At 34.3% G+C, this 27197-nt stretch overlaps 1 protein-coding gene across 1 annotated transcript; it reads left to right on the top strand.

Moving 5' to 3' along the window:
• Positions 1-409: 409 nt before the first annotated feature.
• Positions 410-22793, top strand: Idgf2 (Imaginal disc growth factor 2). Its single transcript, XM_073970197.1, has 3 exons — positions 410-766; positions 21413-21970; positions 22039-22793. The coding sequence occupies exons 1-3, from the start codon at positions 649-651 to the stop codon at positions 22692-22694; spliced, it is 1332 nt and encodes a 443-aa protein (XP_073826298.1). The 5' UTR covers positions 410-648; the 3' UTR covers positions 22695-22793.
• The last annotated feature ends 4404 nt before the right edge of the window (positions 22794-27197 follow it).

The raw sequence follows: 27197 nt of genomic DNA, 5'->3' as shown, positions 1-27197 counted from the left end.
ACTGTCCACAACGGAATCTCTGTACAATGAAGAACTGTAACAAAAAAATTTTAAATTCCAATTCAAATTTCAAACTAATTTTGCATTGTTGTGATTCACAACATTTTAAATAATTTCTTATCAATTCATATTACCGATGATTTTTGTTTTGAGATAAAGCTTCTTTGCCCAAACAATGACGTGATCTTCTCGACGATTCTGGTCGTCGTAAACGTCAACGTCGCGCTGTTGTCACTGGCGTTTTGACACATGAGATTTATGTTATCATTCTTTTGTGTTTGTTTTGATTTTTTTCGATTTGAGTACTTCTCGGCTTTTGTTGACAACATAATAATGTTGACTTGACTCTATCCAAACAAAAGCTTTGACTCAATATTGAGAGAAGAGTGCGAATTTAAAGCAATGTTTTGATTTCTTCTTAAAAAACATTCGTTTCGAAATAAATAACAACAATAAAACTATTAAATGCTCCGTTTACCGCAGCTTATACATTTACATTTCATTTGGGATTTTTCTTGGATCTTTAGTGTCATTTTAACATTTGGACACAACGGTTGTGTTTTGCCTTAATTTGTCTCTTTTTTATTTTAATTCGAGATTGTTGTTTTTGTAAATCTGTGATCAGTTTCATTGCGTATCTCGATCACCATGAAGTTGTTGGTGATTCTGCTGTTATCTCTTTTTGCAGGCGGCATCCATGGAGCTGCCAATACTACAGCCGCCAATATGGTTTGCTATTATGATTCGGGCAGTTTTATACGAGAAGGTAAAATGTGCTTCTGTTTGTTTTGTTGTGATAACCTATAGTGAGTGTATTGTGTTTTAACTCATTAATGTTTTTAACTAAATCTAGGGATCCTACACTAGTAAAAACTCGGACTAAGGGTTCTGTATTTATTACAAATTGATATTATTCACGTTTACGAGCTATTGAACATAGTACAGTCAACATAGACATTGAAATAGTAAAAATTCCCACAAATCTGTGTTTTGGTGGAGAGCTAGGGTTTACCATTAGAAGCAATGTCCTAAAAGTCGCAATCATTCCCATGTGGGTCGAATCAAAAAGTGACTAGAGCAAATATTGTAGACGGAAAACTTCTCCACAAGTTTGGTCTTTATAGAAAGAACTATTCTTGAGATATAGCGGTTCTAAAAAAACACATCATTTATATGGACTTATAAGGAAAATACGCAAATATTCATGTGAAACGGCAAACATAACCTGAGTAAACGGGTCTGACCCTTCCCCCAAAAAGAATATATGTTTCTTTAAAGATCGAAATTATACATATCTTTAAAAACAAGTGCAACAAAGTCGGAACGTGTTTCGTAGAGTTATTCCATGTTAGAGTCCTTTTTTCTCTGATTTTTGCTTAACTTTTGTCAAAAGGCAGGGTTTGTTGCGCTGATTACGGAAATGTATAATTTTCATGGGCGGCGGATTTGGTTCGCCGGTTATTCAACTCGAAAGACCATATTTAAAACCGAATTCAGTTCTACTGAACCTATTACTACAAAGTAGGTATCGCTTGAAAGCTTATAGAAATACTTAATACATGACGTTATTTCAACCGTTCCGCCTCATGATGTTCTTACGCGGCTTACTTCTTCAAATGTGTAATTTGACACTTATATCACGATACCTCAAGAACGGTAAACAATTTAAAAATATCGAAAATCGGGAGGTACCGTTCTATTTGTGCTATATCAATCCGTGGATTGATTAGAAGACTTCCTATGAAATTTCAGTCATTTCGGTGTGATAATTCTGCTAAAACCTTAAAAAATACCAAAAATCGGGCGGTATAGTTCTATGGGACTTATCAAAAAATCTTGCCTTGAAAAATCCCCTCCCATTTTTTGAACCTATATTTTTGGATACTGTTTAAATAATTTAAAAAAAAAAATTAAATTTAAAAAGTAATCATGGGGAATTACTGCAAATATATGTAACCGCTTCATAAAATGTAAAGACCACGATTTACATGCGCAACCGCGACCTTACATATGTATGTGTAAATTTGACTGTTCGAACACTGGAAATGTACTGACAAACTATGGGAAAAGTTATTATAATCCCATATTATACTAAATGTCAGCCATTTCTGTAGGATAGTATGGCTAAAATCCTGAGAACCCCTAAAATCGGGCGGTACCGTTCTACTGAGGCTATACATATAAAACAGTATATAAACCAGTGCTGACAAATTTCTGAAGGAAAGTTTAGTAGCCCCAAAGAAGACTAAATATGTATTAAATTACAACCATTAATTTGGGATAAAGTAGCAAAATCCCTGAAAACCCCCGAAATTCAGGCGGTACCGTTCTATGGGGGGTAATCCAAAGCGTGGACCAGTACTGACACGTTTCCGGGGAATTGTTTTTTAGGCCCAAAGAAGACTCAATACCTCTCTTGGAAAATGTTCTCATTCAAAAATTAAATGAATGTTTACTTCTAGACACATAGGAAAAACTAAAAATCTGAATTTTTTTATACCCTATACCACAATGTGGAAAAGGGTATTATAAATTTGTTCTGGTAAAAACTCATGTAACACCGCGAAATATTCGTCAGCCGCTCCAGGCCGCAATTATGGGCCGATCGTCACGAAATTGTTTATGGAGGTCGGGTTCAGATCAGAATAGATCCCTATTCTTATTGGTGATAATCGTAAAATATTTAGCGGGTGAAATGGACCAAAAACATAATATTTATCCAATTTTGTAGCGGCTCTGTAGGTCTCAATAATAGTCCGATCAACGCGTAATTTTAAATAAGGTAAGAGTGTATCACAAAGGAGAAGCTTGCAATTTGAGATGGCGATCGGATAATATTTAGAGGGTTAAATGGACCAAAACTTTTGTGTGAAAATTTTGAAAAATTTTAATATACAGCTTATATCTTAATTTCTGGAAGTGACATTCCGGACAAGTGAGATATACTTGAAAGTGGAACGCTTAACCTTTCAATTGATGCCAATCATGTTGGTGTGCATGATCAGATAACAGAGTTACAGCCTAATATATTCCGTTATTTGTTTGTTGTGTAATAATAAACTCGCTAGAAGTCGCAATTATACATCAATAGTCACGAAATTGTGACCGGGTAAGAGTATAGGTCGAAAAAGATGCCTACAATTTTGAATGATGATCTGATATTCTTTAGCGGGGGAAATGGACCATTACTTTTGTATGAAAAATATAAAAATTTTATTTTTGGTCGATATTTTAATTCCTTGAGGACATATATATTTCGCAAAGTAGCCTACATATGGAAAAAAACTACTGACCTTTCCTCTGATGTAAATTGCAATAAACGGGCTTACTGCCTAATATATAATGGGTTCTGTGTAGAGAACCACATTTTTATCCCATGCTGCATATTGTCTCTCCAAAAGTTTATGTAACACCACGAAATATTCGTCCTAGACCCCTTATTTGGTATGCCAAAATTCACATCTTGACGAGATAAAGCGATTTAGCGATGTGTGTCCGTCATTAAAAATTGTAAACAAGCAATTATGGACCGATTGTAACAATTTTTTTAAGGAGATTGTGTTCGGGCCAGAATAGAAATGATTAGTTTTTGGTGATGATCGTGAAATGTTCAGGGGATGAAAAGGACAAAAAACAAAATTTTAACTAATTTTGTAGCGGATCTGTAGGTCAAAATAATAACCCGCAAGATTTTAAACAAAGTTTGAGTTTATGATGAAGAAGAAGCGTAGAAACCAACATGAAGATCAGATAATACTTAGCGGGTTAAATGGACTGAAACTTTTGTGTGAAATTGGTAAAAATTTCAATAACGTAGCGGTTAAACAACGGAAGTAGTAGTACTACATAAGTGGGTGTGAAATAATGTTCCTTTCCTGCTGCAAAAATGTCATGCTAGATAAATTTTTGGTTTTGGTCATAAGTATTATACATTACATCTCTGATATTTGATAATTAAATTTTCACAATCATTGAAAAGAAGTTCCGTGTAGAACGATTGTCCAGGGATAGTGGTATAGGGTATCCCATGGTCGGCTACGTCCGACTATAGGCTTTTCTTACTTGTTTTGAGTAGATTTTTGACACCAGTGGGTCCTAATTACACTAAAAAAGTATTTTTTACTTAAAAAAATAAATAAAAAAAATTGTCTCAGGACGAAATGGGTTAAATATTGCGAGCTATATTTTGATTTCAATAGACAGACTGAAGGACGGACAGGGGCTATATCGACGTTGTACTTCGAAGGTCGAGTGTGTTACTAAACCAGCGCCTATACCAATGAGTTTTAATTTAAAATATGTAAACATGGTGTTCTATGTTTTGTGGTATTTTAAAAGAAGATCTTCTGCTACCCTTCTAATAAAATATTACGAGGACCAAATCATTTACAAATCTGTAAATCTGTTCGAGAGCAAGCCTGTAAACAGACGGACAAGGTTAAGCCAACCTACTCTCAATTTTTTATGACGGATTTCAGTGGGAGGTTATCCTTTTAGCAGCAGGAGTTGTCTAAGTCTTGCATAACTTTGATCGCACGCTCATCAGCACAGGTTGATTCGGGCAAAGCTTATTGGAGATTCATATTTTTCCAGAGAATCTTCAAGCATGTCAGAGTTTTTGGGTAGTCATTCACAGCTACAGACAGTTCTTCAAAATCTTCATCATATGATTAAGAAATGCAATTCAGATATTTGGGATCTGCTTAAACTTTCTCAAAAGGATCTCACACCTCTCTGTGAATTGACAGAAGTTAGGAGGAAGAGAAGCTTCAAGAAGGTAGTTGAGCATAACTCTGTGGTTTTTAAACAAAACGACATAAGTCGACTTATGAAAATTTTGAGTTATTAACGTAGAGTTGTACTTTCTGAGAGCTTCCCTTTCACTTTTCCGTTTTTGAAATAAAATGTTCCGTTACTGATATATTTTTTGGCGAAACTACGTAAGTGGGCCTTTTATAAAATAACATATATAATAAACTTATTTTCTGGACGTAAGCAACAATAAATCCCAAACATTTTCATAAAAGGACACAAGACGACTTAGGGCATTTTGGATAAAAATAAAACTAAAATATTTATTGATTCTCTTTCAAGTGAAAACGATGTAAAAATAAATGTGCTCGTTTGCATGCTACTTTATATTACTTTTCTGTTTTTATGTAGTTTATACCCGTAATTTTTATGAAAAAAGAAAAGAGAAAAAGAGATCCATGGTCCAAAAAACGGCAAGAACTGCTAATCATGCATTTAACTACTAAAGTACATAATTGTGATGTAGTCGCAGTACAACAAAATGAATAAATAAGTACAAATTCATCAAATTCTAAACGCGTATTATATATCTATAATGAATAATTTATAATTCCGCCCACTATTTCTAAATAACAGTATGAAGAATATTTAGATTTTGTTTTAGTTTATGTCTTCGATCATTATTTGACAATCACCTACAAAAATTGATAACATTTTTGTAATAATACTTTTTTATTTATTTTTTATCAAATGTTTCTATAAAGATTGGGTTTTATTTGTAAAATAATTTTTTCCGAAAAACAATACAATTGTACATTAGGGGTATAACCAAAAAAATACCACGCCAGTACCATGTGCGGAATATTGTTCTGATAACGAAAACGTGTGTTTTAGTTCGATTCGGTGAAAAAAGTTTCCGCACCGACTGCTGTTACTAAAGCCCTTTTGATATTTTTTCTATGTAAAAATTTAAATTTGCTTTGTTTGAGTAAATATTTATTGAAAACAAATACAATTCTCACAGGCAAATTCATAAAAAATCAGCCTGTAACTTTCGCGAATTCGTTGCAAATGACCACATATTTTCTTGTCCGATAGGTACAATAAATATAAACATAAAATTCGGGAGTTTATAAAGAAAAACAAAAATTTCAATATTGTCAAAGGAGCATTAAATGTTCTGAAATATCGCGATCTGATAACTAATTGGTCCAGAATGATTCGACATTGATTTTAAATTAGATTAAAACTATTAATAAATTAATACGATAAACGTATATGTCATAATAACAAATAAAATTAAATAATGCATTACTGAACTTCAATGCATTAGGTGCGAAAACTTTTTTCGCGATAGAGAAAAAATGACACCGTATTTAACAGTGGGTTTTCATGCTCTACACGGCTATGTGGCGGTATTTTTAACATTTCCAAAAATTGCAAAAAAGTTATAACCCTAACCCCATTTCCCTCGCCTCTTTTACATAGAAAACATCATCAAGTATAAATGTGTCTTTTTCTACAACTAATAAAACTTACATTTATAAAAAATTAGAAAAGATTATTCCTAACGTTTGTTTTTGACATGCTTTATATGAATATATAAGAAAAACCCAAAACAAAATCATCGACATGTACAAATATTACTAAAAAAAAATATTGTTTTTGCTCTCCTGATAATGTTGATTTTTAGACTAATGTCGTTTTCAAAAAAAGAAAAAAAAAACAGAATTGTTCTAAAAATATAACGTATGTTTTCTTAGCTTTTTTCGACTATTAAATATGTACTTAAAACATATTTAAGGAAGTATTTCCTTCCTATGACATCCCCAATTAAAAATAACGAATTTTACTGTCAATTTTGAAGTAGTTACTACTGCCAAAATTTACTGAATAAAGTTATTACTTGGTAGTGACTTTTTTGTTGGGTTATAACCAGTCAATATGAGTATAACCAATCAATATGAGTTTTGTGAAAACCCAAGAGGTATTCTTTTAAATTTTTAGCAAATTTTAAACTATTTTTTTAATTTAAATAATTAAATAAATAATAAGGCGGTAATCTGCTCAAATATCGTTGATAATTTTATCTATTGGGTGAAGCGTAATATTATCAGTTACAGAGTCCCAACTCAATAAAAAATCTATATGAGCTTTCCAAACTAAACGAACACCATAATTGACCCCAAAAATTCCTACTTTGGGAATTATATGTCATAAATATGGATCAATCTTCTTCTAAAATTGTATGAACTCATCAGTTTATGAGTAAATAATTTAATATAATAATATAATAAATAATGAAAATATAATAATTGTATAAATACTTATGAAACAAACGTTGCTCATGTTTTAAAACCGCAATGGCCCAAAGTTGCCCACAGGGAACATTTGGTAACTCCCTAACCACTAGAAATTAATAAGAAACATATTTTTATCTCGACAGAAAAAACGGAGTTCAAAGGGTTTATATAGCCTTCATCTTATGGTAAAGGATATAAAAATAGATTTAATGGAGTATTCTTTATGAAGCCCTTTAGATTTTAAAAGCTCTACTTTAAAATTCATCCCTTCTTTATTTCTGTTTATATTACAATTTGTTGACATCATTTTGAAACACACACGCGTGGTATTGGCACTGTGGTTTTGGTTACAAACCCACAACCTATAAATTACTGTCAGTCAGAATAAATTAAACTCATAAACTAGTTTGTGATGTGATCAAGACCATCATTTCCGCTAATTTTAAACTTTTACACTCTCAATTTCATTACCAGTTTTTGAGTAGACTTTGTCGTCGTCAGCAATTGAAAATGAAACTCAGCTTTGAATTTGCAAAACAAAATTTAATTGTTTCGCTGCCGGTTGGTCAATTGTTATGGATAGCAGTAGAAAGAACAATAACTGACATTAGAATGAGAATACTCGACTTGCATTTCATTATTATACCCTATACCACAAAGTGGAAAAGGGTATTATAAGTTTGTTTTGGTAAAAATTCATGTAACACCGCGAAATATTCGTCGGAGACCCCCAATGTGGTATACCAATCTTCATATCTCGACGAGATAAAGCGATTTTGAGATGTGTGTCTGTCCGTCCGTCCGTCCGTCCGTCTGTCCATTATAAATTGTAAACACGCTCCAGGCCGCAATTATGGACCGATCGTCACGAAATTTTGTATGGAGGTCGGGTTCAGATCAGAATAGATCCCTATTCTTATTGGTGATGATCGAGAAATATTAAGCGGGTGAAATGGACCAAAAACAAAATTTTTATTCGATTTTGTAGCGGCTCTGTATGTCGCAATTATAGTCCGATCGCCTCGATTTTAAATAATTTAAGATTATATGACAAAGAAGAAGCTTGCAATTTGAGATGGTGATCGGATGATGTTTAGAGGGTTAAATGGACCACAACTTTTGTGTGAAAATTGTGAAAATTTTTAATATACCGGTAATATCTTTATTCCTGGACCACACATTCCGCCCACATAAATAATATTTGGAAGGACAACTCTTGCCCTTTCAATTAATGCCAATTATGTTGATTTATGTGGTCAGATAACAGAGTTACAGCCTAATATATCGAGTGTTTTGCTAGTAATGTAATCAAAAGCATACTAGAGGTCGCAATTATAGATCAATAGTCACGAAATTTTGCACGAGGTAGGGGTTTAGGTCGAAGAAGATGCTTACAATTTTTGATGATGATCTGATATTATTTAGCGGGTGCAATGGACCATTACTTTTGTATGCTAAATAAAAACATTTTGTTTTTGGTCCATATTTGAATCCCTGGAGGCCATATACCGGCAAAGTCGCCTATATATGAAAAATAAACTACCGGTCTTTCCTCTAATGAAAATTGCAATAATATGTGTGCTTGGTAACGGACCTACTACATAAGATATAATGAGTTTTGTGAAAAGAACCACACCTTCCTCCCATGCTACAAATTTTCTCTATCATGACAGACAAATTCCCAGTTCTTACAAATTGCGTGGAACCCTATCATATTACCTGTCCAATTGTTAAAAATTTTAAGATGTAGCAGTAATTGCTAAACCGCGCCAATTTTCAAATTTAAGAATATTTCTTAAAATGTACTGTATATAATTGTTTCACAAACATCCCAGTAGGGACAAGGGAGCCTTCTCTCATATCAATGAGAGCACCCCGATTAATATCAGCTCAATTATATGTAGACAGCGGAATTTTATGCAACACCTATTTTTGTAAAATTTGCATATTTTTGGCTTCTAAATAAATTCCAATCGAAATATATCACATATGCAAAAATATGCGAAATGTATAAATTATGCATATGCAAATATCATTTTTGCATATAGAAAATTTCTGTACTTCACATATTTTCGTATGCTACATATATTTCTATAATATCTTCTAAAATGTTTATGTGTACATTTTTCTGTTTGAAATTTACTTCAGACAAGTCAATAAAATAGAGAAATCTGTAACCAGAGCCACAATCTTCAAAATGTCGAAAATGGGGAGCTTTCGTTGTATGGGAGCTATATGAACGCCTAGACCTATACAGACAAATTTCAGATGGAAAGTTTAATATCCCCAATGAAGACTTAATACCAAATTTTAGCCAATTCGGAGGGATATTGAGACCATAACCTTCAAAGTACAGGAAATCGATAGGTTCTGGTTATGGGAGCTATGTATATGAAGACGTGGACGTATAACGACAAATTTCAGGTGGAAAGTTTTTTTAACTCCAACGAAGACTGAATACAAAATGTCAGCCATTTCAGTTTGATATTGAGGCCACAACCTTCAAAATACGTGGTATCGGACCTATACCGATAAATTTCAGGTCGAAAATTGTGCTGAACGAATACTTAACACAAACTTTCAGCCAATTCGATGGGATATTTAGGGCACAAAGTCTTGCATATGGCTTAGCAAATATGTCAAAATATGCAAAAACTTAGGTCCAGACTAAATGTCCGTTCTAAAATGACTTATTGGTGCCACCATGGTACAATTGTTTGCACACCCGCCTTGCACGCTGAAGGTCGGGCGTTCGATTCCCGGGCAGCAAACATCAAATTTCCAACGATGGCGACATTTTCTGAGTATTTCAACCATGTACAACTTCTCTATAGGTGGTGTTTTAAGACATGCCTTTCGGACTCGGCGATAAACAGTAGGTCCCATACTATTGCTGTAATATGAATCGTGGTGCACGCCCTGTCCCTTCTGTGATGTTTGTGGAACAATTATTTTATTGTTATTTAAACTTAATGTGATAAGGTTGCAGACTCCAAAAATTTATTTCTTACAATGAGCTTATTTGTCTAAAAGAAACTTTGATTTGCTGAAAGCTAACTCGCAGGGTAGTGGTGTAGGGTATCGTATGGTCGGCCCCGTCCGACTATAGCCTTTGCTTACTTGTTATACCCTACACCACTATGTGGAAAGGGTATTATAAGTTTGTTTTGGTAAAAATTCATGTAACACCGCGAAATATTCGTCGGAGACCCCCAATGTGGTATACCAATCTTCATATCTAGGCGAGATAAAGCGATTTTGAGATGTGTGTCCGTCCGTCCGTCCGTGTGTCCGTCTGTCCATTATAAATTGTAATCAAACTCCAGGCCGCAATTATGGACCGATCGTCACGAAATTTGGTGTGGAGATCGGTTTCACATCAGAATAGATCGCTATTTTAATTGGTGATGATCGTAAAATATTTGGCGGGTGAAATGGACCAAAAACATAATTTTTATCCGATTTTGTAGCTACTCTGTAGGTCGCAATAATAGCCCGCTCGCGTCGAAAATTCGAACTAGATAACAGTTTATGACAAAGAAGATGCTTGCAATTTGAGATGGTGATCGGATGATGTTTAGATGGTTAAATGGACCACAACTTTTGTGTGAAAATTGTGAAAATTTTTAATATACCGGTTATATCTTTATTTCTGGAAGACACATTCCGGCCACGTAAATAATATTTGGAAGGCCAAATTTTGGCTTTCCATTGATACCAATTTTGTTGATTTACGTTGTCAGATAACAGAGTTACAACCTAATATACCCAGTTTTTTGCTTGTAGTGTAATCATAAGCACGCTAGAGGTCGCAATTATAGCTCAATAGTCACCAAATTTTGCACTAGGTAAGGGTTAAGGTCGAAGAAGATGCCTACAATTTTGGATGACGATCTGATATTATTTAGCGGGTGAAATGTACCATTACTTTTGTACGAAAAATAAAAACATTTTATTTTTGGTCTATATTTGAATTCCTGGAGGGCATACACCTTCAAAGTCGCCTATATATGGAAAAATAACTACTGATCTTTCCTCTGATGAAAATTGCAATATGTGTGCTTGATAACGGGCCTACTGCCTAATATATAATGAGTTTTGTGAAGAGAGCCACATCTTCCTCCCATGCTACAAATTGTGTCTACCATTACAGAGAAATTTCCAGTTTTTGCAAATTGCGTGGAGCCCTAGAATATTACTTGTCAAATTGTCCAAAAATTAAAGATGTAGCAGAAGGGGTTAACAACGCCAATTTTCCAATTTAAGAACATTTATTAGAAATGTATAATATATAATTGTTCCACAAACATCCCAGTAGGGACAAGGAAGCCTTCTCTCATATCAGTGAGTGCACCCCGATTAATATTAGCTCAATGATATGTAAACAGCGGAATTTTATGCTACCTCTATTTTTGTCAAATTTTGGGACTGGGCATATTTTTGAATTCTGATTAAATTCCAATCGAAATATATTACATATGCAAAAATATGCAAAATGTATAAATTGTGCATATGCAAATATTATTTTTTGCATATGCAAAATTTATATATTTTTCATATTTTCGTATGCAATAAATATTTTAATAATATCTTCTAAAATGTTTATGTGTACATTTTTTCTGTTTAAAATTCTCTTCAGACAAATCAATAAACAGAGAAATCTGTAACCACAGCCACAATCTTCAAAATATCGAAAATGGGGAGCTATCGTTCTATGGGAGCTGTATGAAGGCCTAGACCAATATAGAAACATTTCAGGTGGAAGGTTTAATACCCCCAACGAAGACTTAGTACCAAATTTCATCCATTTCGGAGGGATATTGAGGCCACAACCTTCGAAATACAGAAAATCGGTAGCTACTGTTCTTTGGGAGCTATATGAAGACGTGGACCTATACCGACAAATTTCAGGCCGAAAGCTTTATACACCCAACGAACACTTAATACAACATTTCAGCCATTTGAGAGGGATATTGAGGCCACAACCTTCGAAATGCCGAAATCGAGAGGTACCGTTCTATTTCAGGTGGAAAGTTGTATACCCCAACGAAGACTTAATACTAAATGTCAGCCATTTTAGTGGGATATTGAGGCCACAACCTTCAAAATATTGGATATCGGAAGGTACTGTTCTATGGGTGCTATATGAAGACGTGGACCTATAGCGATGCATTTTAGGTCGAGAGTTTTATACCTCCAACGAAGACTTAATTCAAAATTTCAGTCAATTCGGTGGGATATTTAGGCCACAAATCATTGTATACGGTTTAGTATATGTTCATTTTATGCAAATATATCAAAATATGCAAAAAATAGGTCTAGACTAATTCGTTTTTTTTGTTTTGCCTTATTAAGGCGAAGGTCATTTTTAGATTCGTTTTATTTTGTTATAAAACGAGTTTTTGTCTAATCACACTACTACGACATTCCTAACCATATATGCATTCGCATAGGATTCCGCTGTCTGATGATATGGGACCTACAGTTTATCGCCGAGTCCGAACACAACAACACAACTTGTAGAGAAGTTTTTCATGACAGAGATACTCAGGAAATGTCGCCAGCATTACTGAGAGGTATTTTGCCACCGTTGAAAATTTGATGCCATTGCACCACGCTGGCACCCTATTAGAAATGTCACAACATGGAAATTTTATATTTTCTGATTTTTAAAGAATAGATACAAAAAAAAATATAATATTATGCCAAAGAGTGGAGCTATATTTCAACATCCGCAAATTTCCATTGGTAAATTTATTTATTGGTGCCACCTTGGTACAATTGTATGCACACCCGCCTTGCACGTTGAAGGTCGGAGTTTCGATTACAGGCCAGCCACTTCTGGGATGTTTGTGGAACAATTATTATATTGTTATTTAAACTTAATGTGGTATTGTAGCAGACTCCACAAAGTTATTTCTTACAATAAGTTTATTTGTCCAAAAGCAATTTTGATTTGCTGAAAGCTAATTCGCAGGGTAGTGGTGTAGGGTATCGCATGGTCGGCACTGTCCGACTATAGCCTTTGCTTACTTGTTTTTTTTATAATTTTGTGTTTTGTTTATTTATTCGTAACCAGTCACCGGTTATTTACAATAACAAAAAATGTTCTATGACTCATTTTGTGGCCGATTTGTTTATATTTAAAATACAATAACAACAACGGAGACGATGTTATTCAAGTCATGTGCCAACCGCTCAATTAGCTTGTTGTAGTCTTAACCATAAGTTATTATTTGGCATTATGTCTAGTTTTGTTGTTGTAAATATTAGTATGAGCGGGTGATATTTAATATGTATGTTGTTTAATATTAAATAGATTTTTGTTAATAACATTTTGAATTGCCAAGTACTTTATAATAACTGCTGAACTTTCTGATCAACCTCATATTTACCTTCAATGATTTCTCAATGCAATTAGAATCGGACTCTAATTTTGAATTATTTCAAATCGCATACTTTCAATTACATACATATAAATGCCCTGAATATTTAATAACAAGTAAGAATGGCGTTTACTTCGGCCTATTTTTTACCAGTTCATACTTGTGGCTAAAAAACGAATGCTACAAAAATTTTGAAAATTGGATCGGATTTTGGTATAAGTTCGATGGGCCGATTTTCGATATTTTGGGCCCTACATAGCTATTATCAAATCTGATCCGATTTTCAGAATTGTTTGTAGGATTCGTTTTTCAACCGAAACAATGAAGTTGTAAAAAATGTTCATCGATTGGAATTTGGAAAATTTTCGTGTTCAAAAAAAAAAAAGAAACGTTTTCGGTTTTGAGCCGCCATAGTGTACTACCTACAGATATATAAAACCAGGAGTTACCTTCATGTTGCGAGTATATTGATTATTTTATTCGTGGAGCTTTTCTACCCATTTAGAATCCGAAATACCATGTTATAGTCACTACAGTAAACTAATACTCTAATAGGCTTCATATCGAGCTGCATCTTAGTGCCTTCCAATCTGAGAACCCGCAATACCCTCTCTATGGGGGTATACTGAAACGTGCATCTATACACAAAATTTTCTGTAGGCATGTTTTATACCCATATCGAATACTAAATACCAATTTCAGTCATTTCGGTGTTATAATGAGACTAAAACATTTAAATACTGAAAATTGGGAGAGATATATATAAAAGCGTGGACCTGCCCTGACAAATTTCTGCAACAAATGTTTGTATCCCCAAAGATGAAGACTAAATACCTTTTTTATCCATATCGGTGATATGATGAAGTTAAAACCTTAAAAATACCGAAAATCGGAAGGTACTGTTTTAAGGGGCTACATAAAAACGGGGACCTATACTGACAAATTTTGTGGAGGTAATGTGGCTGAAACTGTCAATATACCGAAAATCTGGAGATACCGTTCTATGGTTGCAATATCAACACGTGGACCTATATTGGCAAATTCCGGGGTTAGAATGTTGTAGCCCCCAAAGAAGACTATGTACCAAATTTCAGACATTACGGTAAGATAATGTGGCTAAAACCTTCAAAATACCGAAAGTTTGGAGGTAACGTTCTATTTGGGCTATATCAAAACGTGGACCCTACAATGACAAATTTCGAGGGAAACTTTTGTAACCCCAAGGAGGACTAAATACCAAAGTCCAGCAACGGAAGGTACCGTTCTATGGGGGGCTATAACAACTCGTAGACCCTTACTGATAAATGTCTGGGGGAAAGTGTGGTAGCCCCAAAGGTGACTAAATACCAAATTTCAGCTATTTTCGTAAGATACTTACTTACTTAGCTGCCCCATTACAGAACATTTGTTCTATAAGCCGAATTAAGAAAATATCTCCAATTCTCTCTAGTTGTTGCTTCGCTCTCTGGAATACCTGTTCATCTCTTCTTCCACTTGTTTGCACCATCGATTTCTTGGCCTGCGAGTTCTGCGTGCACCGCCATGTGGTCCACATTTATAAGCATTTTAGCGGGTTCATCATCGTTCGTTCTTATGATAAGGCCTAGCCAACGCAATTTCAATACGAGTATGTTTATCTATACTGATGTCGTTGTATAGGAGATACAGCTCGTGGTTCATACGACGTCGATATTCACCATAAACGAAGATTGGTCCGTAGATCTTTCGAAGAATTTTTCTCTCAAACACACCAAGCACTTATTTTACTGATCGTCCTATGATGTCTATATCTTCAACATAAACAAGTAACATGTGGCTATTGGTGTAGATTGTGCCATTTCTTTCAACGTTTACCACTCGTATGACCTTTACCAGCAGTATGTTGAAGAAATCACACGAAAGGCTGTCTCCTTGTCTGAAACCTTTTTATACCCTCCACCATATGGAGGGTTTATTAAATTTGTCTTTCCGTTTGTATAAAGTATATATATTATTGATCAGCATAAAATTCTATGTCGATTTGACCATGTCCGTCTGTCCGTCCGTCCGTCAGTCCGTCCGTCTGTCTGTTGAAATCAAGATACAGCTCGCAATTTTAAAGATAGAGAGTCCAAATTTGGTGCAGAAGTTTTTATTACTTGCAGGATGGTTGGTATTGAAAATGGGATATATCGGTCCACGTTTTGATATAGCCCCCATAGAACGATACCTCCCGATTTTCGGTATTTTTAAGGTTTTAGCTTCATTATCCTACCAAAATGGCTGAAATTTAGTACGTTGTCTTCTTTGGGGGTATAAAACTTTCCCCCAGAATTTTGTTGGTATCGGTCCACACCTTCATATAGCCCCCATAGAACGGTACCTCCCGATTTTCGGTATTTTTAAGGTTTTAGCTTCATTATCCTACCAAAATGGCTGAAATTTGGTACGTTGTCTTCTTTGGGAGTATAAAACTTTCCCCCAGAATTTTGTTGGTATCGGTCCACACCTTCATATAGCCCCCATAGAACGGTACCTCCCGATTTTCGGTATTTTGAAGGTTTTAGTTTCATTATCCTACCAAAATGGCTGAAATTTTACACGTAGTCTTCTTTAGAGGTATAAAACTTTCCCCCAGAATTTTGTCGGTATCGGTCCACAACTTCATATAGCCTCCATAGAACGGTACCTCCCGATTTTCGGTATTTTGAAGATTTCAGATTCATTATCACACCGAAATGGCTGAAATTTGGTAGTTAGTCTACGTTGGTGGTATAAAACTTTCCCCCAGAACTTTGTCGGTATCGGTCCATGCCTTCATATAGCCCCCATAGAACGGTACCTCCCGATTTTCGGTATTTTGAAGGTTTCAGATTCATTATCACACCGAAATGGCTGAAATTTGGTACTTAATCTACGTTGGTTGTATAAAACTTTCCCCCAGAACTTTGTCGGTATCGGTCCATGCCTTCATATAGCCCCCATAGAACGGTACCTCCCGATTTTCGGTATTTTGAACGTTCTGGCCCTCAATATTCCACCGAATTATAAAATATTCCAGAAGAGTATTATCAGTATAGGTCCACGTCTTCCTATATCCCCATAGAAGAGTACTTCTTGATTTTCGGTATTTTAAGTTTTAGCCACATTCTCTTACCGAAATATAGGAAATTTGGTATTTAGTCTTCTTTGAGCCTAAAAACTTTCCGTCAGAAATTTGTCGGTATAGATCGACGTTTTGAAATAGCCCCCATAGAATGGTGCCTTACATTGTCTTACCGAAATTGCCGAAATTTAGTATTAAGTCTTCTTCATACACGAAAGGAAACTAATTATTCCATTTTACTTCAATACAACTTGTGGTGGTGGGTATAACAAGTTCGGCCCGGCCGAACTTAACGCCTTTCTTACTTGTTTTGGTGTAGAACTGTTCGGAGAGGTTCTTTACTATTTTAACGGCGGATCGAGTGTCAGTTAAAGTCATTTTACAAAGCCGTTTGAGCTTTGCGGGAATACCAAATTCAGAAATGGCTTGGAATACCTTTGCGCATAGGAGGCTGTCGAAGGCTGCCTTATAATCGCCAAAAAGGTGGTACGCGTCGATCGACATATCTTGGGTCTTCTCTAGGATTTGCCACAGGGTAAATATCTGGTCAATGGTGGACTTGCCAGGTCTAAAGTCGCATTGGTATGTTCCAATTATTACGTTGACCATAGGTTTTAGTCATTCGAAAAATATCCCTAACACTATCTTGTAGGCAATAGCAAGAAGACTTATGCCCCTATAGTTAGAGCATACAGTCTTTTCTCCTTTCTTGTGGACGGAACACAGGATGCTCAGGTTCCAATCGTCGGGTACGAGTTCCCCCTGCCAGATGGTGCTATCTAGCTTATGCATACACCTTATCAGCGTGTCGCCTCCGGTTTTGAACAGCTCGGCCGGTAGGCCATCAGCTCCTTCTGCCTTATTGTTCTTCAGCCGGTTTATTGATGTCTTTACCTCATCTTAGCCGGGTGGTATACATTCAATACCATCTTCTGGGATTGGATCTGGGGTATCTGCGTCGTCTTCGGTACTAGTGGATACCAACAGTTTGGAAAAGTGTTCTTTCCATTACCTTAGCACACATTCTGCATCAGTTACCATTACCTTGCTAGTCCCTAGAGGAGGATGTGCCTGTACCAAAGCCAACAGTTTGAAGTTTCACTCTTTGGTCGAATTTACGGACTTTATTTTTGTTCCTGCACATCTCGATTTTTTCACACTCCCGATTTTCCATCTCTCTTTTTTCCAGCAGAAAAGACGTTTCTCCTCCCTCCTTTTCTCCCGATACCTCTTTCGTGCCCACCGTGTTGCAGCTGATTATAAAGTAGCCCTATATGCCGCATTTTTCTCTTCAGTAGCAGCACGACACTTCTGGTCATACCATGGGTTACTTGGTGGAGGTCTCTGGAATCCAAGTATGGATTTTGCATGGAGTGAGCAATAATTTGCCATTGCGGTGATATGTTGTCGGGACGATGAGTGCTTTGATTAAGCAATTGGGTCAGTAGTGTGGAATATGATGTGGCAATATGTTGTGATTGCATCTTACCGATGTCCAATTTCCGAGTCGTATCTGTTCGTACCTTATTTTCTACTTTTAATTTTGTACTTCTTGATTTTCGGTATTTTAAGTTTTAGCCACATTCTCTTACCGAAATATAGGAAATTTGGTATTTAGTCTTCTTTGAGCCTAAAAACTTTCCGTCAGAAATTTGTCTGTATAGATCGACGTTTTGAAATAGCCCCCATAGAATGGTGCCTCACATTGTTTTACCGAAATTGCCGAAATTTAGTATTAAGTCTTCTTCATACACGAAAGGAAACTAATTATTCCATTTTACTTCAATACAACTTGTGGTGGTGGGTATAACAAGTTCGGCCCGGCCGAACTTAACGCCTTTCTTACTTGTTTTGGTATAGAACTGTTCGGAGAGGTTCTTTACTATTTTAACGGCGGATCGAGTGTCAGTTAAAGTCATTTTACAAAGCCGTATGAGCTTTGCGGGAATACCAAATTCAGAAATGGCTTGGAATACCTTTGCGCATAGGAGGCTGTCGAAGGCTGCCTTATAATCGCCAAAAAGGTGGTACGCGTCGATCGACATATCTTGGGTCTTCTCTAGGATTTGCCACAGGGTAAATATCTGGTCAATGGTGGACTTGCCAGGTCTAAAGTCGCATTGGTATGTTCCAATTATTACGTTGACCATAGGTTTTAGTCATTCGAAAAATATCCCTAACACTATCTTGTAGGCAATAGCAAGAAGACTTATGCCCCTATAGTTAGAGCATACAGTCTTTTCTCCTTTCTTGTGGACGGAACACAGGATGCTCAGGTTCCAATCGTCGGGTACGAGTTCCCCCTGCCAGATGGTGCTATCTAGCTTATGCATACACCTTATCAGCGTGTCGCCTCCGGTTTTGAACAGCTCGGCCGGTAGGCCATCAGCTCCTTCTGCCTTATTGTTCTTCAGCCGGTTTATTGATGTCTTTACCTCATCTTAGCCGGGTGGTATACATTCAATACCATCTTCTGGGATTGGATCTGGGGTATCTGCGTCGTCTTCGGTACTAGTGGATACCAACAGTTTGGAAAAGTGTTCTTTCCATTACCTTAGCACACATTCTGCATCAGTTACCATTACCTTGCTAGTCCCTAGAGGAGGATGTGCCTGTACCAAAGCCAACAGTTTGAAGTTTCACTCTTTGGTCGAATTTACGGACTTTATTTTTGTTCCTGCACATCTCGATTTTTTTCACACTCCCGATTTTCCATCTCTCTTTTTTCCAGCAGAAAAGACGTTTCTCCTCCCTCCTTTTCTCCCGATACCTCTTTCGTGCCCACCGTGTTGCAGCTGATTATAAAGTAGCCCTATATGCCGCATTTTTCTCTTCAGTAGCAGCACGACACTTCTGGTCATACCATGGGTTCCTTGGTGGAGGTCTCTGGAATCCAAGTATGGATTTTGCATGGAGTGAGCAATAATTTGCCATTGCGGTGATATGTTGTCGGGACGATGAGTGCTTTGATTAAGCAATTGGGTCAGTAGTGTGGAATATGATGTGGCAATCTGTTGTGATTGCATCTTACCGATGTCCAATTTCCGAGTCGTATCTGTTCGTACCTTATTTTCTACTTTTAATTTTGTACGCACCTTTGCTGCAACAAGGTGGTGGTCCCCGGAACGATCGCACATCCAACACGCTCGATAAATGTTGTTTTTTCACCACGACATCGAATACCGATAGAAGAGAATAAAATTGTCAAAGAAAAGAGAATAATATTGTTCAGTTGACAAAAACTATTTTTGAATTTAACAAAAACTATTGTTGAAATTGAAAAAACGATTGTTGGAGTCACAATACCATATACGGAATCTAACAATGTCTTTACAATACATATTTTGCTGCTCGAATATTGTTATATCAATCATATTTTTTCTTTTTTTAATCGAGCTTTATGATCTATTATGCAAGTGAAAAAGGAAAGCCGACGATTCGAACCCACACACCCACCACTATGTGACTTGCATGTTTCGTCTTCGGTAAAGACTCTTCAGACATATCGGATGTGGAGCGGCTTCGATGTCCTCGAACTTTTCTTCTTTCAAATGCATTTTTGTTTTGTATTTTACAACAACAATGAGGATTTTCCCATTTAGTTGTGCTTTCATGGGGTTCAAACCCCAGCCTGGCTCAGCTGATTTTATTTATTTGAAAATTTTTGCCTTTTTTAGGCGAAGATCATTTTTTTAAGATTAATTTTTTATTTTTTTAATCGAGCTTTATGATCTATTATGCAAGTGAAAAAGGAAAGCCGACGATTCGAACCCACACACCCACCACTATGTGACATGCATGTTTCGTCTTCGGTAAAGACTCTTCAGACATATCGGATGTGGAGCGGCTTCGATGTCCTCGAACTTTATTATTATTTTTTCTCTGCGTGTGGACCGATATAGCCCATTTTCAATACCAAATATCTTAAATATTACGAGGTGTATCTTGATTTCAACCGACAGAGGGAAGAACTAACGAACATGGTTATATCGACTTAGATTTTTATTCTGATCAAGAATATATTTTCAAGGTCTCCGACGAACATTTCGATGTGTCACAATCGGAATGCCAATTTTAATCATACCTACCAAGGCTTAAGTTCATTACAATTACAAGATTATGTCATGTATATTCGCTAATAAGTTAAGAGATAACTTTTCTGCAATAGAAGAACAGCTGGTATTCTTATAGAAGAGCCGCAACTCTACTTGTAGAAAATCAACAGCTATTTTGTGAAAGTCCTGTAGCTCTTCTTATTGAAGTAGGAGTGGGGTAGCTATTCTTAAATAGAACAACAGCTCATTCAATAGACAATTTTTGAGAAGTGCAGTAGTTCTTATGTTTGAAGAGGTCTAACATACTAGTTCCACATACATACGGGAGAGCGCAAGGCAGATTTCTCTCATACCAATGAGTACACACGACCCATATTAACTCTTAATATCATATTTTTGTTGTTGTTGTAGCAGCATAGAAACCTACATGAAACACAGGTTTGTTGCTGGCAGCCGCTGGCCGAAACACTATGGTTTCGGGTCAATCCGGTACGAAAGAACCCGCTGTCGTCGCCGAGTCTGACGATACCACTTTTAGAGAAGTTTTACATGGCTGAAATTCTTGGGAAAGGTTGCCAAGATAACCAACCATAGAAAAGCAGTAGCTTCTTTTATAGAAGAACAGTGACTATTTTGTTCGGTTTTGGTGTGATTTAGATTTAAAATTCGGTAAACGCCAGATTTATGGGCTATTTAAATACAATTCTCATTTTAAAAGTGCAATTTATGAAGAATATTGTAAAGAACAGCGAACATTTTTAATTTTTTTCAATAAGATTATAACCACTCTATTCTAAATAAAATGTTTTTCTTTATTCATCTCTCTTATAGGCTTGGGTAAATTGCTGAATCCTGATCTTGAACTTGCTCTACAATTCTGTACCCACTTGGTCTACGGTTATTGCGGCATCAAACCTGGTACATATCAAGCTTTTAGTTTACACGAAGATTTGGATATTTCCAAACACCAATATTCCGAGGTTACCGCTTTGAAGAGGAAATTCCCACACCTTAAGGTTCTTCTGAGCATTGGCGGTGATAAAGACATCGATCCTGAACATCCTAATAAATATATTGAATTGCTGGAAGGTGAACGTGTACGTCAGACAGCATTTATTAACTCGGCCTATTCATTGGTGCGTTCATATGGTTTCGATGGCATTGATTTGGCTTATCAATTCCCCAAAAATAAGCCACGCAAAGTGCACTCGGATGTTGGTTTAGTTTGGAAGAAATTTAAGAAAATCTTCACCGGAGATTTCGTTGTTGATCCCAAGGCCGAAGAACACAAGGAACAATTTACAGCTTTGGTTAGAGATTTGAAGAATGCCCTAAGGCCCGATGGTTATATGTTGTCGCTGACGGTCTTGCCAAATGTTAACTCATCATGTAAGTCTAGGGTAACCTGCTATTGTTTGGGCCACCATAAATTAACTTTCTTTGTTTTTTCTTTCTAGGGTACTTTGATGTCCCAGCTGTATCCGGTTTTGCCGATCTAATCAACATTGCTGCCTTTGATTTCCTCACCCCAGAACGCAACCCTGAAGAGGCTGACTACACCGCTCCCTTATACGAACTATACGATCAGAATCGTTTAGGCCATTACAATGCCGATTTCCAAATGGCCTATTGGCTCCACAATCAATGTCCACCCAAAAAACTTATTTTGGGTATGGCCACATATGGTCGTGCCTGGAAATTGACATCTGACTCCAGTGCTAGTGGTGGTGCTCCTGTTGTGCCCAAAACTGAAGGTGCCGCTGAAGCTGGCATGCAAAGTCAAACTCCTGGTCTATTAAGTTGGCCTGAAATTTGTGCAAAATTACCAAATCCTTCCAACGCCTTCCTTAAGGGCGCTGATGCTCCTCTAACACGTGTCAGTGATCCAACCAAACGTTATGGTACCTATGCCTTCCGTCTAGCCGATGGTGATGGTAATCATGGCATATGGATCAGTTATGAAGATCCTGAAACGGCGGCAAATAAGGCCAGCTATGTTCATGCCAAGGGCTTAGGTGGTTTGTCAATGTTCGATTTGAGTTATGATGATTTCCGTGGATTGTGCAATGGTGATAAGTATCCATTGTTGAGAGCTGCCAAATATCGTTTGTAAATGTTTGTGTTTTGTTTATAATATTTTACGTTTTTTTATATATTTTTATACAGTAGTGTGTACATGTTTAATAATTAGAAATAAATAAAAAGAACACAACATATTTTGTTTATTTTTCCCACTGTGAACCACATGAACAGTGACATGAGGAAGTCGCAAAAAGTCACCCCACCAACTATGTAGACCAGAACATCATACAGATGTGAATGTCAGGACATGTGTAGTCCACTTAATATCATGTGAATACAGTCGATGGAAATTTTATTAAAGTGGAGCGTGGATTTTTTAAAAAATATCTGTTGACCATAAGTCCAACCGTGGATTGTTTTTAAAAAAATATTTTTTGGTCCTAAATCAAAACGTGGACATTTAAAAAAAATATTGTTGACCCAACCGTGAATTTTTTTAAACAAATATATTTTTTGGCCTTACATCCAAAAGTGGGTTTAAAAAAAATATATATTTATTGCGATACATCCAAACATGAATTAAAAAAAATGACCCTATTTCCAAACGTGAATTTTTTACAAACATATTTTGTTGACCTTACATCCAAACGTGGATTTAAAAAAATAATAATTTTTTGACCCTACATCCAAACGTGGATTTATTTAAAAATATATTTTTGACCATACATCCAAACGTGGAATTTTTTAAAATATATTTTTGACCTACATCCAAACTTGGAAGTCTAAAAAAACTTTTGATTTTTGGATTTTTTTAAAAAATATTTTTTGACCCTACATCCAAACGTGGATTTTTATAAAAAATATTTGTTGATCCTACATCAAAATTCGATTTTTAAAAAAAAATATTTTTTGACCCTACATTCAAACGTGGATTTTTTAATAAATACTTTTTGACACTACATCCAAACGTGGATTTAAAAAAAAAACAGTTTTTGACACTACATCCAAACGTGGATTTACAAAATAAATAATTTTTGACCTACATCCAAACGTGGATTTACAAAATAAATAATTTTTGACCTACATCCAAACGTGGATTTAAAAAAAATATATTTTTTGACCCTTAATTTAAACGTGGATTTCTTAAAAAAATATTTTTTGACCCTTCATTTAAACGAGGATTTCTTAAAAAAATATTTTTTGACCCTTCATTTAAACGTGGATTTCCTAAAAAAATATTTTTTGACCCTTCATTTAAACGTGGATTTCTTAAAAAAATATTTTGTCACCCATCATTTAAACTTGGATTTCTTAAAAAAATATTTTGTCACCCATCATTTAAACTTGGATTTAAAAAAAAATATATTTTTTTTGACCCTTCATTTAAACGTGGATTTTTTAAAAAAAATATTTTCTGACACTACATTTAAACGTGGATTTAAAAAAAATATTTTTTGACACTACATTTAAACGTAGATTTTTTAAAAAATATTTTTTGACACTACATTTAAACGTAGATTTTTTAAAAAACATATTTTTTGACGCTACATTTAAATGTGGATTTTTTAAAAAAAATATTTTTTGACACTACATTTAAACGTGGATTTTTAAAAAAAAATATTTTTTGACACTACATTTAAACGTGGATTTTTTAAAAAATATTTTTTACACTACATGTAAAAGTGGATTTTTTAAAAAAACATTTTTTCACACTACGTTTAAACATGGATTTTTAAAAAAAAATATTTTTTGACTCTACTTTTAAACGTGGATTTTTTAAAAAAATATTTTTTTACACTACATTTAAACGTGGATTTTTTAAAAAAATATTTTTTTTCGACACTACATCCGAACATGGATTTTTATAAAAAATCCACGTTTAAATGTAGTGTAAAAAAATATTTTTTTAAAAAATCCACGTTTAAATGTAGTGTAAAAAAATATTTTTTTAAAAAATCCACGTTTAAATGTAGTGTAAAAAAATATTGGATTTTTTAAAAAAATATTTTTTTACACTACATTTAAACGTGGATTTTTTAAAAAAATATTTTTTTACACTACATTTAAACGTGGATTTTTTAAAAAAATATTTTTTTACACTACATTTAGTGTAAAAAAATATTTTTTTAAAAAATCCACGTTTAAATGTAGTGTAAAAAAATATTTTTTTAAAAAATCCACGTTTAAATGTAGTGTAAAAAAATATTTTTTTAAAAAATCCACGTTTAAATGTAGTGTAAAAAAATATTTTTTTAAAAAATCCACGTTTAAATGTAGTGTAAAAAAATATTTTTTTAAAAAATCCACGTTTAAATGTAGTGTCAAAAAATATTTTTTTAAAAAATCCACGTTTAATTGTAGTGTCAAAAAATATTTTTTTAAAAAATCCACGTTTACATTTAGTGTCAAAAAATATTTTTTTAAAAAATCCACGTTTACATTTAGTGTCAAAAAATATTTTTTTAAAAAATCCACGTTTAAATTTAAATAAATATTGTGCCAAAAAATATTTTTTTTAAAAATCCACTTTTAAATGTAGTGACAACAAATATTTTTTTAAAAAATCCACTTTTAAATGTAGTGTCAAAACATATTTTTTTAAAAAATCCACGTTTAAGTGAAGGGTCAAAAAATATTTTTTAAGAAATCCACGTTTAAATGAAGGGCCAAAAAATATTTTTTAAGAAATCCACGTTTAAATGAAGGCCCAAAAAATATTTTTTTAAAAAATCCACTTTTAAATGTAGTGTCAAAAAATATTTTTTTAAAAAATCCACGTTTAAATGTAGTGTCAAAAATATTATTTTAAAAAATACAAGTTTAAATGTAGTGTCAAAAAATATTTTTTTAAAAAATCCACGTTTAAATGTAGTGTCAAAAAATATTTTTTTTAAAAAATCCACGTTTAAATTTAGTGTCAAAAAATATTTTTTTAAAAAAATCCACGTTTTAATTTAGTGTCAAAAAATATTTTTTTAAAAAATCCACGTTTAAAAGTAGTGTCAAAAAATATTTTGTTAAAAAATCCACGATTAAAAGTAGTGTCAAAAAAAAATTTTAAAAAAATCCACCTTTAAAAGTAGTTTTAAAAAATATTTTTTAAAAAATCCACGTTAAAACGTAGTGTCAAAAAATATTTTTTAAAAAAATCCACGTTAAAAGGTAGTGTCAAACAATATTTTTTTTAAAAATCCACTTTTAAATGTAGTGACAAAAAATATTTTTTTAAAAAATCCACGTTTAAATGTAGTGTCAAAAAATATTTTTTTAAAAAATCCACGTTTAAATGAAGGGTCAAAAAATATTTTTTTAAGAAATCTATGTTTAAATGGAGGGTCAAAATATATAATAATTTTTTAAAAAAATATTTTTCGACTCTACATCGGAACATGGATTTTTATAAAAAATTGTTTTTGACACTACATCCAAACGTGGATTTTTATAAAAAATAGTTTTTGACCCTACATCCAAACGTGGATTTTTATAAAAAACAGTTTTTGACCCTACATCCAAACGTGGATTTAAAAAAATAGTTTTTGACCCTACATCCAAATGTGGATTTAAAAAAAAAAATATTTTTTGACACTACATTTAAACGTGGATTTTTTAAAAACAATATTTTTAGAAAATTTCCATACAATCATTATTAAAACATTAGTATGTATTATTTTAGCACCTCGACGTTGTAGTGTCCCGAAATCATGTTTGTATATTTTGATCTGACGATTATCGCAATATGCTGACCTCTGATGATGAACTATTTGGTGAAAGATATTTTAGATGAATTTTCAGAGATGTTTGAATTTAAATATTGTATTTCAGAGCTATGATGGAAATGTGGACTTTCGATGCGATCAAAACAATGATGTTTAACATTAAATTTTGAGTAATTTAACCAATTTTTTTCGAACAAAATTTCTGACAATTTTTCATTTTTTAAAATTTTTCAAAAAAAAACCCTTAATTAACTAAACTTAAGAGTATCTTGTAGCAACACATATGACACGTTTTGTTCAGGTTTGATATAAAACCCCAGGCTCTGTTTAAACACCCTTATAAAAAATACAGGCTACGCCAATGCACTTATTACTTTTTTGACATTTAAAAATTTGATTTTCAAGAACAAAATCAATTATGAAAGACACGTTCTCCCAATCAGTTAAAATGAGTTTTTATCTATAAGGAAATGTTTGACAAAAAATAATAATTACTTTTGACAAGACATTGTAAAAAATTGAATCTAGCCTCACAAAACAAATACTCAAAACAAAAAAAACATTATTTATTATTAATGCGTACCCATTAAATTAAACAGCAAGTAATTGCTTACATATTCAAAATAAACAATGATCTCTTGATCTCTTCTTTAACAATTACAGTGTACACAGCGTCTCTTCTGAGTTGAATTCTTTAAAGCTCAACTCAAACACCTCCACTGCCGCTCAGTGACAAAAAGCAAAAGCTTTTAATTGTCACACAATGAATTACTCAAAACATTTTGAATTCGTATGAATTTCAATGTTTGTCTGGTGGGGAATCACTCATCGAACGGAATGCCGTCACCCCCAACTCACATCCCCTCACCTAAAACCAC

The sequence above is a fragment of the Musca autumnalis genome, unplaced genomic scaffold (genome assembly GCF_047663935.1).
Source record: "Musca autumnalis isolate F117 unplaced genomic scaffold, ASM4766393v1 scaffold_2, whole genome shotgun sequence".
Taxonomy (NCBI): Eukaryota; Metazoa; Arthropoda; class Insecta; order Diptera; family Muscidae; genus Musca; species Musca autumnalis.
Note: the sequence above shows the minus strand (reverse complement) of the source record. Positions and strands in the feature narration are given on the sequence as shown.

Bases quoted from the DNA above. Each gene is read 5' to 3' on its own strand.
- Idgf2 (XM_073970197.1), top strand. From the start codon at position 649: ATGAAGTTGTTGGTGATTCTGCTGTTATCTCTTTTTGCAGGCGGCATC. The intron at 767-21,412 runs GTAAAATGTGCT...TCTCTCTTATAG, and splicing joins GGGCAGTTTTATACGAGAAG to GCTTGGGTAAATTGCTGAAT. The intron at 21,971-22,038 runs GTAAGTCTAGGG...TTTTCTTTCTAG, and splicing joins GCCAAATGTTAACTCATCAT to GGTACTTTGATGTCCCAGCT.